Source organism: Amblyomma americanum, chromosome 7, assembly GCF_052857255.1.
Source record: "Amblyomma americanum isolate KBUSLIRL-KWMA chromosome 7, ASM5285725v1, whole genome shotgun sequence".
NCBI classification, from domain to species: Eukaryota; Metazoa; Arthropoda; class Arachnida; order Ixodida; family Ixodidae; genus Amblyomma; species Amblyomma americanum.
Genome location: NC_135503.1, coordinates 20,189,073 through 20,205,044, shown reverse-complemented (window position 1 = coordinate 20,205,044; position 15,972 = coordinate 20,189,073). Strand labels below are relative to the sequence as shown.

At 46.1% G+C, this 15,972-nt stretch overlaps 1 protein-coding gene across 5 annotated transcripts in view; it reads right to left on the bottom strand.

Annotated features, from left to right (window-relative positions):
• LOC144098622 (lysine-specific demethylase 5A-like) overlaps window positions 1-15,972 on the bottom strand; it is a 58,991-nt gene that overhangs the window by 23,280 nt on the left and 19,739 nt on the right. For all 5 annotated transcript variants that reach the window (XM_077631408.1, XM_077631411.1, XM_077631409.1 and 2 more), the window contains 11 exons: window positions 15,533-15,621; window positions 13,197-13,359; window positions 12,324-12,443; window positions 11,517-11,654; window positions 9,392-9,630; window positions 7,482-7,818; window positions 7,147-7,338; window positions 5,818-6,228; window positions 4,122-4,304; window positions 2,213-2,356; window positions 1,700-1,871 (listed from right to left, as the gene is read on the bottom strand). In XM_077631408.1, the coding sequence (XP_077487534.1) occupies window positions 1,700-1,871; window positions 2,213-2,356; window positions 4,122-4,304; window positions 5,818-6,228; window positions 7,147-7,338; window positions 7,482-7,818; window positions 9,392-9,630; window positions 11,517-11,654; window positions 12,324-12,443; window positions 13,197-13,359; window positions 15,533-15,621 (2,188 nt within the window). The remainder of the gene's footprint in view (window positions 1-1,699; window positions 1,872-2,212; window positions 2,357-4,121; window positions 4,305-5,817; window positions 6,229-7,146; window positions 7,339-7,481; window positions 7,819-9,391; window positions 9,631-11,516; window positions 11,655-12,323; window positions 12,444-13,196; window positions 13,360-15,532; window positions 15,622-15,972) is intronic.

Here is a 15,972-nt window from a genome sequence, read left to right as displayed (position 1 = left end):
GAACCTCGTTTGAGAGTCCCCAAACTAGATGACGAGTTACACAATTATTTCAACATCCCAAGATGTTTTCTATGGCAAGCTGGAAAATCAGCCCAACCAGACAGCACTGACCATACCTTCCGGTTCTTGAGCTAAGGAACAGTAAAGGTGACTGGCATTGGAATGCAGGCCTCTGGCAAGCCTTCACTGGATTATCACTTGCATCCCGCAGCATCACAACAACAGTAGTTAAACCTTGTTAATTCGAACCCTACTAATCTAAAATCTGTATAATTTGAACAGCCAGTGTGGTCTCAGTCAATGCTCGCGCAAGTCTATGGAGTAGTCCGCTCGCTGATTCGGATGTTACAGGTCTCACGCCGGTTAATTCGAAGGGAGGCCTGTCAAAGTATGACCGGCACAGCAAGAAATTGTCTCTATTCAAACCTGAACTGACGTGCGTACAACGGCAGGCGTGATGACAGACAGATTGCCTTGCCTTTATGAACAGTCACATCACTTTCAGTTTCATTTTTCTGAGCTTGCACTAGCCCGCATCAGCTAGCCAACCAGGCCCAGCTGTGCCCTGTTTAGACTAACAATAATGTGTCAATGGTCTTTTCTATTCCCAGTTTTTTTCTCGCCACTTCAGCGTTGCTCGGCACAGCTCAGCTTTTCCATCCACATGGTTCTTCCATTCTTCCAGTGCGCTGAAGCCACACGTCCAACATGTGTCGATCGCATTTTATGCAGTGAAGTCTCCTCACATGCAGTGTGACTCGCCCTGCTTCATCCCTTGCAAGTTTGCTTCCTCGCGATGCATCCTACCTAGTTACGCGAACTAACAAGTTGCCTGCGTCACAGCAACACTCATGCCGCAGACCGTGTGACTGTCGCAGGCGCGGGGGGTTAGGTCTTCCTCGGCCTCAAGAACTCGTCACATGCAGACATTTCAGCACGATGCGGAGCGGAGCTCTGACAGCGAGGTGAAGCCTCGTGGGAATATTTTCCCATGAGCTCATCCTGTCCGGCTTTGAAGCTTCTCTGCTGCCCTGTCCTAGCATGGGCGAACATTCGCTTGCAGCCTTGCTGCTGAGTCAGACGACCTCGATTCCTTAAACCTCTCCTTAAGAGCTGGCATTATTGTTCCTGTAGCAATGAATGCCATTTTGTGTTAGATACCAAAGAGCTCAGCCCATTGTGGTCAACAAGCACTCAGAAGCGCCCACGACCAAGGAGTAGGGTCGGCGGTTTGGACGGTTAGCCGCAGTTAAGGGGGGGAGGAACCGTGTTCATCCCCATATTTCAACCCCATAAACGCTGCCTCTTGTGAGGAGTGCGATGCAGTAGCGGTGGAACTCCATTGCTACCAAGCTGCACTGTGAAAAATGCTGGCAAGACCCTTTCCACTTTGGAGCAGTTACGCTTCAACACTCCCGACAGTGTGCGCGCACAATAATGCATGGATGGAAATGTGAAAAAGTCACTGTCACGCCGCTCTTCTTTGTCCAGTCTTTCACCAAATAAATTTACCATGGTGCAAGCAGTCCTTGTTACTTTTTTGGGGGTCATTCAATAATTAGGACATTTTTTCCGGTCCCTTGAAGTTCAAATTAGCTAACTTTTCCCTTATTGCATTCTTCTTTACTAGGTGCTGAATTCTCTTGCTTGTTTGCCAGGTCAAGACATCCAGCTACAGCAGAAAGCAATTCGCACCCACCGTGAAACCAGTCCTTGCAGAGCTCGCACTGCAGCATGTAGGCCCCAAAGACATTGTTGCAGGTGCAGTAGCGTGCCTGGCCCGTGTCTTCGAGGCGCTTGCGCAAGTTGTGCGCCCGCAGCTGCTTCATGCTCTCCAACTCCTGGGCACCAGACTCCTTGAAGGCGGCCACCTGCCAGCACCGGGGGGACTTTTTACTCTCAAGCAGCAGGAAAAAATACCAAAACATCACCCAACAACTACTATAACTTTTACATGCCTTGACTGTAAATCCACTATCAAGACAATTATCTCCACAACGTTAAGTGCAACTGGCACCTCTCTTGTAGCAGTAAAAAAAAAAAAAAAACAGGCGACCTGATTCAGAGCAAACTCTCACATATCCTCATGCTGCTGTAAGTGGCATTTGCACTTCCTTTTATTCAGTGTTGCCTGATGTTGCCTACTAAAAGAAACAATTATGGGTCCCACAGCTACTCACAAGGTTTCAGGGAGAAAAATGTGAATGCTTACAATGGAGGCTGCATCATTAGCCTCCGTCACATGGACACCAGGCGCCTCTTCCTTGTCTGGCAAGAGCGGACCATCCCGCACGCGTTTCTTTTTGCCTCGTGCGGTCACCTGGTAGATGCCAATGTCCCTGCGAGGCGACAAAACCTGCAAAGCACATCGAGGGCTTGAAAAGGGAGCAAAGGTCCAATGCCTACATTGCATGATTTGTGCCTTAGTGCATGTGCTTGTTAAAAACCCAAAGAAAAATTCAATTATTCCGCAGAAGATCCCCTATTACAACAATGGAAGGAGAAAGGAGAGAAAACAGCACTCAGAAGCGCAGCACAGCTTGCGCCATCATCCTTGATAATGCAACATTTGGTAAATCCTGTTTGTGCAGCAAGTTCCAAATCTCTATTCTTATGACTGAACTTCCGTTTCTGCATTACACTACTACATGCACGACTGCCTACTAGCCTAAGAATGCGCGCTGGCTCCACAGGCCATGGCTAATGAACACAGATATGCAGAGAATGTCTACAAATCTTTCACTTATTGCGAATCCGCACCATTTACGTAACAATATACACCACTGATTACCCAGCATGCACAGCTAGCAGTGAACTATGGCACTTGGGCCACAAAAATTACTCTGTCCACTTCTCCCACCACCTGCTGTACGCAAGCCGAACACAGATCACCCTTCCAAAGTCCTCTCTTGCAACACGCCCATTTCCCCAACACTTTCACACCTTCATCCCTTCTTTTCTTTGTTCTCAGTATCCACAACTGCCACCTGCCAAAGAACCTACAATACACCACTGCTGAGAGAAAAAGAAATTCCTAAAAGGAGCAGCAGAACAGTAACAACTGTAATGGCTAGCACAGAGGTTCTCAAACTTTCCTGCCTCAAAAAACACACCCCCACCGCATGCTTCGTGTTCATGCTTACACAGGTAAAGCGTCGCAATCAGCCGGCGCTGCTTGTGAATGGACAATTAGTGCTTTTTAATGTTTCATTCACATTTGTAAGCATTTCTTTGTTTTCCTGCTTTCAGCGATCAGTTTTTTATTCAACGCCCATCTTTTAATCATGCCCACACTTCTATTTCCTAAGGCAAGGATGCAGAAAGGATGTCAGAGCAGTGGGAGGCAGCGCTGTCCAGCTGGGAACCTGGATATCAGCTTTCACTGGTCGAAGAGGCCCAAGCTACCACAGGAGTTTTGGACAGGGACTCCAAAGACTCTCAAGACTCTAGGAGCAGTTAATAAACAATTTCTCTCTCTCTCTTCTCATTCACCTGCTCAACTGGCTGCGCTGTGCACAAAATCATACGACGGCTTGCTCAGCTTTCATCTGCCTCCCCCCTGTTCTGGCAACAGTGTGGCGTTGTTGATGCTTTTTTTCTGTTTCGGCAGATAATGGCTTTAAGATGCGAACGGGCTCACTGGTGGCAAAATTTTGCGCTAAGCCATTGTATTGCCTGAAAAAGCACACTATGTGGGCCACGCTTGAGAATTACGACAGAGATGCACATGCTTTTTTTTGGTCTTGGCTTGCCTAGCTCGGCGGAGCGACCGCCACTCTCAGTCAATACGCACACGTGCGGCACCATTTGTTCACAAGTGCAAATGCAGGCACGATGAGAGTGAGCTTGATGGCGAAACAACGTCAGGGATAATGCTCCTACCGCCGATGCTTGGCCCTAGCCCATTGGTGTGACATGAGAGATAATCTAGTGCTTCGAAGTCGAGAACCTCTGGGCTAAAGAGTATAGGTAGTGAAACTGCATGAATTGACCCTGGCACCAAAATAAAGGTGTCCTGCATTAAAACAATAAAACCTCCCTATTAGCAGTAAATAATGGTGGCTCTGCTTCATTACTCCAAGAATGCCAAATGCTACTGCATAAAAAAGCGGAGCACACACCTCAAGCAAGGAGTATGCAGAGTTCTTCTTGAGGAAGGTGCGGGCTGTGCGCTCCTTCCAGGCCTTGGCAGCAGCCACCTGAGACTCCAGCTGAGGGAGCAGCTCAAGGCGCACGGGGATCGGTCGACCACGCTGGACCAGTGCTTCCAGTGCATCCAGGTAGGGGTACTTGGACTCCGAGCCCTGCAACACAAGTTCTGCTCTGTGACTCCGGGAACAGCCTTTGTGCTGCAAGAAATGCACTACTAGCATGGATGCAATGTATTCTCACTTCTAGGTTACTGAAAGGCATATATATTGCCATTTTTTAAATATCAAATTATCGACACACAAAATATTACCGATATATATATACATATCAACTATTTCGTGAACCCATTTGAGTTCAATACAGTTGATGGCTATTTTTCTGATTATCTAGGAACTGTGAAAACACCCGAAAATCAAATTTCATTGAAAAAAATCTAACTCATTGCCGACATGCCGGAGGAAGAAATCAGTTTTGTGCACACTCTGAAGCTCCTCACAACTATCTTGCCGTGTGTTGCGTACACAGATGACAGGCGGCAACCATTTTCACGAGCTCGGCGTACGATGGCTGTACAACCTTTGGCATGTTGCTAATGAACGCACAAGCTGGGACAAAGTCTAGCTGTGAAAGCAAACCTGGTGCTAACTGTGCTATGGCCACAGTACGAAGGGCCCAGAATGAGAAGACGACGGTGGCGAAGAGATAAGAACCAACAAACGGCCAAAGCAAGCGCACCATCAGCGTTGGCCTTCACAATTAGGCCTAGCACCTAGAGCCGAAATCGGCATGGTAACCAGCAATATACACTATGATGGCTAGCATAAAATGAGAAGCCTTGCCCGTCATCAAAACGCCAGTTGTTGGTTTTAGGATAGAAAGTTCAGGGCTGCGGTGCGTTTTGCAGCAGGTATGCTGATCTCGCTTTGAAATGCAGCATAATTTTCTTCCGCACTTGCTGTCTTTGTGAAGCCATATGCCTTCCACACACTTCACTGCTACCTCTTCACATATTCAAGATGAAAGACTCAGCATAGATGAGTTCTGCGAACTGTGACTATTGTTAAAGTTTGTGTGGCGGACGACGTCCAAGAAAGGTACGAATTCGAAACCTTGCAGGTGCAATGTGCCGACTCACAGAGAATATCAGCCCAATCATATAAGAGGCTCCCTTTTAGCTTGGATTTCATTTTGTTTGATCAATTTTTTTTCATCTCCATAGTAGTTTAAGTTAACGAGGTTCTACTGTACACATCATATGGCAGCATGGGTACTGGTGGAGAGTGCGAACGAGGTCCAAAGAATTGAGCAGCTAATTGCGGTGCTTCCAAAATTTCAGGCGATCTTATACACTTGCTCTACAGGGCATGTCATGATGGAACGAAAAAATCCGCATGATCAAGCATGTCTGAAAAATCAGGGGTACGAATTTTCCGTTATCGACTATATATCCGGGTGCAACTGTAGCATACTTTCGACCGAAACAACCTTATTAAGAATGCTGTTACACACAGAGTTTATTCTCTCACAACACTTAAAGAAAGATGCATCTACAGCAAGGGTCTACTGTATCTTTCACTAAACAATTCCTTGTCCTTGTGCTTTGACCTCCCGATACTGCAATTCAAAGTAACATACAACTTTGCTCTCCAACACACTGCACCACACCTGAAGAACCTCTGCGCGGCCAGTCCACTCCTTTGCCCTGCGAATGGCATCCTTGAGGGCAGCAAGAGTCGGCAAGTGGACAGGGATAGCCTGCCCTTCGTCAGCCAACGCCTCACATGCTGCCAGGGTCTGCCGCGGCTGTGCCTGCAAACAGGTCCGCGCGCGTTCCTCCCAGCGCTCGGATGCCGTCAGCAGACCCTGAAGTTCGGCCAGGGCCCGCTCAGAGACCGGGTGGGGAGGCAGGGCCACCCCCGATGCAAGCAGGCGACGCAGCTCTTCCAGTGTAGGTGGGTCTCTCTCTACTTGCGGCTTCGGTTGTGCTTCCGGCTCCGACTGCGGCTGTGGCAAGAGCGTGGCCTGCACCTCTTCGAGCCACTGAGCCTGCTGCACCTTCTGTTTTAGTTGTGGTACCTGCACATATGGGCATTATGTTACGTTGTGCTGCATGCCGCCGCGCCGCCGCCTTGCAGCACCACAAGCGGCGGAAAACAGGTGGCTGCCGCCAGGATTTAGAAACGGCATGATTCCATAAGCTTAGTAAAATGCTGAAAAGAACAGCTGTGCATTTACAATTAAGCGATTATTTATTCAATGACGACAAAGGGGACGAATTATTCTTTGTGACCCCTTTCTGAACGAAAATAGTTAACCTGTATGAACCTCCCGCACTTCCTGCTGTCAACCGATGTGTAGTGGCTAAGCCTAGCAGCTTTGAAAATCCAGAAGCATTCTGAAAATCTGGCGCATTTCATCGATAAAATTTTGTGCTGCGGGCATCTTCAGACAAAGCAAAAGCTTCGTGCGACTTTTGTTTGCCGTGAACATGAGGCACAGTGTAGCGGCAACGACGAGTTCGTGATGAAGCGAGACGCCACTTCAGCAGGTACGGCCATGTTGTAGAAGAGGGCGAAAGTCAGACGCGGTCGCGCCCTGATTGGCCCGTGCCGAGAGCCCACATTGGCCGCTTCCGGCCAGCGGCTGACCACGTGCTTCTGTTGGCGACTGATCAATTAAAAGATGGATGACACTCGCAAAGAAAAAAAAAAAGTTTTGCGTCCTAAGTCATAGCCTTTCATGAACATTGGCTGGGAACGCGCCAACAGTACTTATCCGTATTTCCGAATTAACAGGGCTCGAATTATTGAGTTAATAGGCTCAAATTAACGAGCTTTCACTGTACTCGCATATACTCGTGTTTTGAACCTACTCGCATAATGGACTCGCCCCTACTTTTGTCAACTAGAATTTACTGTTCTTTTCAGCCTTCATTGTAGCGGACCCCCCCATCCCCTGCGCGCATCCAAAAAGAGCACGGCAGGGGAAGTGCACCTCAGGAAGGTCCATGTCAAGGCTGATGCCAACTTCGAGTAGCTTCTCAAGGCGCCACGACTCGCCCATCTCGTCCAGGGTGAGCAAGCCAAGGGCACTGCTCTGAAAGTCGACGACCCTTTCCACGAGGTCACGAATCATCGCCGACTCCTTGATCACACAGGGAAGTTTGCAGAGCTGCTCATAAAAAACCTGCAAGCGACAGACCATTTTTTTCAGAATTAATTTGGCAATTAAAGGGTTACATAGTGGTAGAGGTGGGCTTAGTACGCTAACCCCGTGACCCACAATCACAGCAGCCATTGGTGCCCCACTGCAAACCAATGACTACTCACCTGCAGCTCGTCTAGGGTTAGCCGTGATGTGTACTTCGCATCCTGTGACTGTCGGTTGCGTGTGCGCATTTTCTTGCTCAGCAGCTGCTGGGCAATGGTTGACGTCTTCTCGGACTCTTGCACAGCCACCGTCAGCGACTGAAGCAGTTCTGTCGGCGGAAAGCGCTTCTCCTCGGCCTCTTGAACCAGTTCCTTCAGCTCTGACAGCTCGAGCTTCTCGTCATCGTCCGTGGCCTCCAGGGCAGCCTTGACCTTGATGGCCCAGTTGTCAAACGATTCGGCCCGGACCTTGAGTCGGTGCAGCATGACCGGCAGCTCGTCTAGTGTGTAGCGGTACCTACATAAAAGCCATTCTAGTTAGTACGAGCATTCTTTTTTGTGTGTGCGCGCATCGTACAGCTGAATCTCAATAGAGTATAATCTCGTTATGAGACACCTGGTTTCAACAGATATTTGGATATAACATACCAGTCTGCCATGTTTGGTTAGTTTCAATATTTTTGCCAGTTGCTTAGCTTCATTTACAGCAGATTTGGTTACAGCGTATGCTCGGATAGAATGGACTGAATTAGAAGCTAGCTCGTGCTTCGCTACATCAGATTTTTTGGCAGCAAACAATAGTAAATTTCAAGTGCTCCTTGAGGTACCTTAGCGATGCAAGGCAATAGCAGCAGCAACAATGGCAGCTGCCATTTTACTGCCATATACCGAGTCATACGAGTCGACCGATCCTCAACTCGTAGCCCTGAATAGCCAGAAAAAAAAAAAAAGGCAATTCTTAACACTGGAGATTGAATAACTATAACAAGATATAATACACCTGGAAGAAAAAAAAAACATTCTGCTCTTAACAACGAATCAGTAATATTTTAGATGAGTTCATGTGACGGGATACACTGAAAATGGAAAGGTTTCACCGCAAGTTGGCACTTCAGTTTGTTTTACGCAATTTTCAACGTCAAATTAAAATTATAAAACCTGATTTCTTCGATACTGCCCTGCTCAATTCTTACAGCATGAGGCAACACCTTTTCATTTCCATGATAATTTCATGACAAGTTATGGTCAGTTGTCAGTCCCTAATATAAAAAAAAGGCTTTTGCTGTAATCAACTGCTTCTCCATTATGCATCTGTCAAAATGTAACTACTAATGCCAAGAATTTAAGGAGGGGGGTATGAGGGTCTTGAAATTTGTTTTCTTATTTGTTACATATCTTGCTGAAACTTAGCATCCAGGTATATCATAGGATGCTGATTTTGAATATGCATTAAGATTTCAAATATCTCACCTGGAAGGAAATATATGGCAAATTAACATATCCTAATTAGGTCATTTCTTACGGGCTTTTATAGTAATTTATCAGTCAAAGAAAGCATCTTTAAGGATAAGCAGACATTTGCAAAGGCCCACAGCACATCCTAAAGCTATTAAAATGTCTATCAATTCATTTTGTTGATCATAAATGAATAACGAAGTTGGAAAGAAAAACCAATGTGGCAGTAATTAGCCCACACTTGGCCTAATTGCTAATATATCATGTTTAAAGGAAAAAGGAAAGCTTTAGGATGTGTGGTGGACCATTGGAAATGTCTAGATATTCTTAAAAAAGCTTTTTTTTAACTGAGAAATTACCATAAAAACCCGTAAGAAATGACTTAATTTGGAGGTTATTTTCCCATAAATTTCTTTCCAGGTGAGATATTTGATATCTATACGCGTATTTGAAATCAGCATTCTATGATACATCTGTGTGCCAAGTTTCAACAGGTTATGTCGACAAATAAAAAACAAGTTTTCAAGACCCTCATCCCCCCTTAACGTACGCAAGATCACATTTTTTTTCACATTTCACTACTGGAGTTGTGGTAGTAGCCCTGGATAAGCACAGTGAGTAGGGGCGGGCAGCACCTGAGGCAGTGGTTGCTGGGAGGGCACTCGCAGAGGTGCTCCCGGTGAGGGATGCAGACGAGTTTTGAGCTGTTGCACGAGCACGTGACAGCAGACAAGAAGCACGTGGTCTTGCAGTAGTCGCACTGCCGCTCATCGTCAGGCAGAAGCTCAAACGCCTCGCGCTCTGCGTCTGTGATGCCCCACTCCAGCAGGCGCCGCCGCTGCTCCCGCTCGGTCTCCACCATCTTCAGCATGTCCTGGTAAGGGCCACAAGCACAACCGAAATGTTTGCAAAGGCACCCTGAAGTAAGTAAGCACAACGGTCAGCCAGGATTTGACCAAATTTGACCTGAGGTAAGGGGCCACACAAGCAGCGCATTTTGCCACTTGTCAACGAGTAGACTCAACGTTTCTGTGGCTTGCAAACAAAGGCAATGCTGATACAAAGTAACAGTATTTTTTTTTTTAGAAGGAAACCAAAGGACTTTGATAGCAACATATGTGCAGGCTCAAAAAGAAAAAGCTTGGAGCCTACACACATTGAAGTAGTATTCGTTCATTCATTAATTCATTCCATTCATTCATGCTTTTATTCATATACCGGGGTGTACAGGATGACAAGGAAAATATCATTCTACAATTGGCTTGAGGAATCCCTGAGCCCCAAATGCAAGTGGAAGCACAAAGAGATGCTGAAATAGCTACAGCCTTATGCTATGAAAAAAAAAATTTCAACAATTTGTTACCATGTGATCATACGTGTGCACGCACATGCATGCACACACGCACACTAACACACAAAGAAATCATCCAAGATTGCATATCAGATTTTAAACAACTCTTTAAATTCAGTTTTTTTTTTTTTTTTCTCGAAGGATCGATGCCCAACCTGCTGTAATCATGTGGAAGCCTTGGCAAAATATTTTGAAACATTGGTTAGGCATCTTTGAATTTTCCAGTGTTTGGTACCTCTTGTGGAAAACAGCCAATTGTTTCACAACAAGCCTGCTATGCCCGGGATGAAGGAGATTGAGTGCGTTTTGCACTAAAATGGTAATCGCGAGGCAATCTGTACCAGTATAAATAGTGTGACCTGTGCATGTCAACTGTCTAAAGACAGGGGCAGCAGACTATGCATTTCATATTTGTAATTACTTGTTTATCATTCTTTTCTGCATTTTTAATGGCCTGCACTTGATGCAGTAGTGGTGAACCACACAAAAAAGCAATAGTGCATGGAGGATACGAATAAAGCATTATAAACCATTAATTTCTCCGATTCAACATAACAGCTTTTACATGCAACTATTCATACCTTCAAAGAATCCTTACAAGTGCAGCAATTATGACAACCCAGAAGAACATAATGCAGCATGACTAGCACTTGTGTCGTTTGGGCTTCCTTGTCCGTTGTCCTGAGTGCGCTTATTTCTTCCATGATACTATACCAACTAGCTCAAATGTCAATTCTACTTCATGACTAGTTTATTAGAAGCAATTTTTTTACCATCACTCTGGTTCTCGTCAACGCCAGTGCACTGCTATGTGTGATGTCATATTCAACTTTTTTGCTGTGCCGGCAGTTACGCAGGCCCAGAAGCCTCCGATACGAGGAGAAATTAATCTGCTTGCACCTCCACCATGCACTGGCTGTCAGGTTTCACCATGCCACTGTTTTTTGAAGTCGCACAGATGTCATGACTTTTGTTTTGCCTTAATGCTGAATTCTGTGCATAGGGAAATGAAGCTGCTTGCCAGTCAATACAAAAAATCATATTAAATGCCATTCTACTCAAAGCCTTTGACTGACACTTGTCCAGTGGCATCCCTATGCACCGAGAGAACAAATTACATCCTTTTGCCGGTTTTTGAAATTTTGTCTCCCCCCATCCACGGTCTCGCTCACCACAATCAGTGGCAAGCCAAGGTCATTACATCACTGTTCCACCCCTCTGTTTCATCTTTCATTCACAAACTGCTGTTTTTACTTTGTCTGGGCCACTCGCTCCTTGTGGCTGCGTCACTCCCGGAAAAAACCTGACACTGAAGGGTTAACCAAGCTTTCCCAAGTGTTTATGCTCAGTTACGTACAATGTTATAGAATGAACAGCAGGAGGGTAGACGGCTCAAAGAGCCAAGTCACCTGGTAGGTGGAGGCCGCCAGGCTGATGTCCAGCCGCTCTGGATCGGCCGCCATCTTGCACACAAGCTCATCATGCGAGAAGACGCAGAAACGCCGCAGCATGCTGTAGTGCGATACGCACACCCGCCCAATGGGCAGCTGAAAAAAAAAACACAGTGCAGGACATGACACGCAAGCACTCCCACAGGAACAGGACACATCGCTACAATATCTACTTTCCTCTTCAGAGTGTCAAGAAGGCATAACAGTGTTGTGGGCATGCTATGAGGCCAATGTTATGTCCCAAATTCGAGCAGTGTTTTCTGTGGCCCTGTTACCAGGCGGCCACTGAAAGCAGCTGGATGCAAGTGCTGTGACAAGTGACGCAAATGTCACATTACAAGCAGATACAAGATGCAAGCCTGCTGTTATGCAAGGACACTCTCTGAAAGAACTGTTGGAGCAACAAGCAACACAGAAGACGAAATATTCTGCTGCGAGTTAGAACTTCACTTTCCCACCATGCAATTTCCCACAGCGCACTTTCCCATGCACTCACAAACCCTCGTGCGTTCCTCAAGATGACAGTGTTGTCAGGGGGAAGCAACCTCCTGGCATGTTCCATGTTAATAGACTCCAATATTCATGTCAGATGCTTTCAGTAAACAACCAACACCTAATGAGCTACATCAGAGGTGTTATTTGCACTTCATTACACCTGCAAAGCACCACCTCTAAGCTATCTTGAACTGCATGCAAGAGGAAACAAGAAGAAAAAGTAGGAGTAGTCCAGCTGCCCCAGTAAAAAGAAAAATGAAGCCAACGTACCCAGTCAGCAGGAGCGAAATTGACAGCTTCGGCAAAATTGTAGCCCTGATTGAAGCCAGCATGGTAAGACCTCGGGAATGTCACTACAAATTCTCCCGCATTTTGGTCTGTTCTGAAGATCTGAAAAATGGCAAGGTGAAACAACAATTTTTTTTTTTTGGCAAGCTCCACAAAAAAGAAGGAACATTTATAATATGAGCATGCGCAGACAAAAAAAAATGCTTCTCAACCAGAGAGACATTATCCCTCACCAGCAACCCTTATATCAGAGGTAAAATACAAAGAGCAAAGACAACTGCACACAGAGAAACAGCCTGTTTTCTTTACCCTTTGCAGTCCCTAGTCAGTGCCCACCCGACAACACAACAGGGCCGTTCTGGTCTGCTGTCGAGCACCGCCCGACAAGCTCTTCTGTGGTTGAATTGCATATTCTCCTGATCACATATGATGCGTCACCTCTTTAACCCCACGCTGCCCAAATATCGTTGAGACTTGGGCACATAAAAAAACGCCAGAAAATAAAACATTCTAAAAGTTGTTCTTGCACAGTTGTTCTCTTTTGCAGCGCCCAAAATTGGCAAAATAATTTCGAATTGGAGTGGCCGCAAAACGGGTAGAAGTTTCAGACTGTTAAAGCCGTGTCCCCCTTTAATCATGAACTGCTGAAAAGCTCGTGAAACTGTTTTTCCAGACTGGAACTATGGGACATCAGTGAACTGCCCAGGTCCTCCAGAATAAAAACATGCCCGAAAAAGTTTTCAGCAAACTGTGTACAAATTTCTTTTCCAAGGGCAAAAGTTACAAGTTTCTTCCGATTCTACTCCCAACACGCATTCAAAACGCTCCCCCTCCATTGGCATTCTGACTACTCACGGGCACTCCCGAAGCCTGGAGGATGTTGGGGTTCATAATGGTGACCAGCTGGTGAAGCAGGTCAGGTTGTGCCTGGAACAATTCAGGCGCTGCACACCGCATGGCGTCTTCGAAGACCTCTGCCTTGCCACCTGGGACCCCGTACCAGGTCTTTGGCTCACCCCTGAGAGGGGGGAAAAAAGGAACGTGAGGGCAATGCTTAAAACAAAACTTGGGGCTGTGCCAGCCAGTTGCTGAATGTGGTAGCAGCGAACGCATTATTCTTTAAAAACAAGTACACTAGCAAAGCAAGTCATAGACATTGGGAATATACCCGAAAACATGTAACAGAGACGCATAGGCCTGACTGTGTCGTGACGTACATACTCATCAGTCATCCAAACTAAATGCAGGCACTAAGAAATGAAAGCGTGTGATACCTCAAAGTAGCACTCCTTTCAAGAGTGTAATGCTGTAACAACAGCTAACATACCCCCCAATTCCAGCAAGCATTCATCTTTAACAGCTTTAACCCATAAGAAAATGACCAGCTCACAAACACCACCATCATCTGAGATAGAAAGTGCTTGGAAGAACACTTAACGAACCAAAAAGGAACACATAACATTCCAATTACTCATGGCGAGTTTAGGCTTAACAAGCACTCCAGTCACCATAGGAGCCCACTTGTGCACAAAGATCCTTCTTGGCACCATGCACAACTCTCTCCATGTCAAAAGCCCTTGATTGAACAACTTGTGCATGCAAAGACCACCTACACAGCTACCATGTTGTGTTGAAAAGGAAAAGTGGTTACACTGCCAGCAGAATTTTAGACCCATTCCAATGGCCATGCAGCAATTAAGATAAACTATGCCACAAAAGGGATACACATTCAACGCAGCCAAATATAACACATTTTCGGAAACTTCTTGCTTGAAGCATTGATAAATATGGAGAACACTGAAGCACACTTACATGTGAGAAAAAAAAAAATGTCGCCTCAAGTTGTGTGCATTACAGTTGACGACCGAAAATTCGGACACCTGATTTTTCGGACTTTTTTGAGGCACCACGACATGGCCCATAGAGCCAATGTATAACGGCACCTGAAATTTCGTACGCACCGCAACTGACTGCTCGATTTTTCGGACTTGCACTCACCGCCAATACCGAAGCCGCCATATAATGTGCACAGTGGAACCTCATTACTTCAAACTGCAGGAGAGATCGAAAACTTCATCAAATGAAACGAAATTCAAGCTTAAAGGGGGCCTCTTGCGCTACTAAAATTCTGCACGAGTCGGCACATTGCGCCCGCGTGGTTTTGAATTCGTACGGCTCTTGAACATCTTCAGCCGCACAAACTTGAAAAGCAGCCAGAGTTCGTGGAACTCATCTACGCTGATTCTTTCATTTCAAATGCGGAAAGAGGTAGCAGCGAAGCGCGTGGCAGGCATACAGCTTCACGGAGACGGTGAGCGCGGAAGGAAATGGCGGTGCATTTTAAGGTGAGGTCATCGTACCCGCGACAAAACGCACCGCAGCCCTGACTTTTCTATCGTAAAACCGTAAATAACTGCCGTTTCGATGACAGGCAAGACGCCCCCATTATATGCAAGCCACTGCAGAGTGCATATCGCTACCGCAGAGTGCATATCGCTGAACATGATGCCGATTTTGGCTCTAGTCGCTAAGCCTAATGACGAAGGCCGAGTCTCGGTTCGGCCATTTCTCGGTTCTTATTGTTTCGCCAACTTCACGTTCTCGTTCTGGGCCCATCATACTGCGGGCGCAATGCAGCTCTCGCAGCAGCGTGTTCACTTTCCCGTTTAGACTTTGTTCCAACCCATGCGTTCATCGGTGACATGCCGAGGGCAGCACAGCCAGGCCGAGCTCATGAAAGCGGTCGCCGCCCGTCGTCTGTGCACGTGTCGCGCGGCGAAATTTAGTCATTAGGAGCTTTAGAATGTGTGCAAAACAACTGACCTCTTCCTCCAGCACAATGGCAATAAGTTCGTGATTTTTTTCGGTGAAATTTGATTTTCCGGACTGCCTGATTTTTCGGTCATTTTTGCGGTCCCTAGAGGGTCCGAAAAATTGGTCGTCGACTGTGTTTAGTTTTACACAACTACACTTACAGCAGCATAGTGAGTGTCTGCTTACCAGTGACTGGCTCATTCTCATTTTTGTTTTACAAACAAAAAATCTCGCTATAGCAAAGCAGAACAGTAATCATATGAGTGCTAAGCTTGAAGTTGGCAACTGCGAAGGAAAAAGAAAAGCTTCACTAATGTCAAGTAAGGCCAGGTTACCTAATTGAACACACCGACCGTGCTCGCTGCCAAAATGCTTACCAGTGCAAGTAGTTAATGGAGTAGCTCCAGTGGTCTTCGTTGTGCCAGCAGAATGTGGCAAAACACATGCCCACATACATCCATGGTATCTAAGATAAAAAAAAGACAAAAAATAAAGAAGGGACCACATTTCCAGGCAAACTGCTTGAAACTGTTTCAAAATTTTTCCTCCCAGACTCTGACAGCAGCTTCTAGCACACCTAATATTTGAAAAAAAAAAAAACAAACAAACATGGGGGCCTTCTTAACCACATTCTTAAAGAACAAAATGTGATAGCATTTAGGCTTCCTGCTATGGTGTCTACAATGAGTGTCTAATGTTCTCCTTGTAACTTTCCTGCCAAAACTCCAGTTGGAAATGGTTCCATTGCCCTTATATGGTATGCATGAGTTGTCACCTTTCTTGCGCTGAATTGTCATGCGAGATTACACTAACCTGA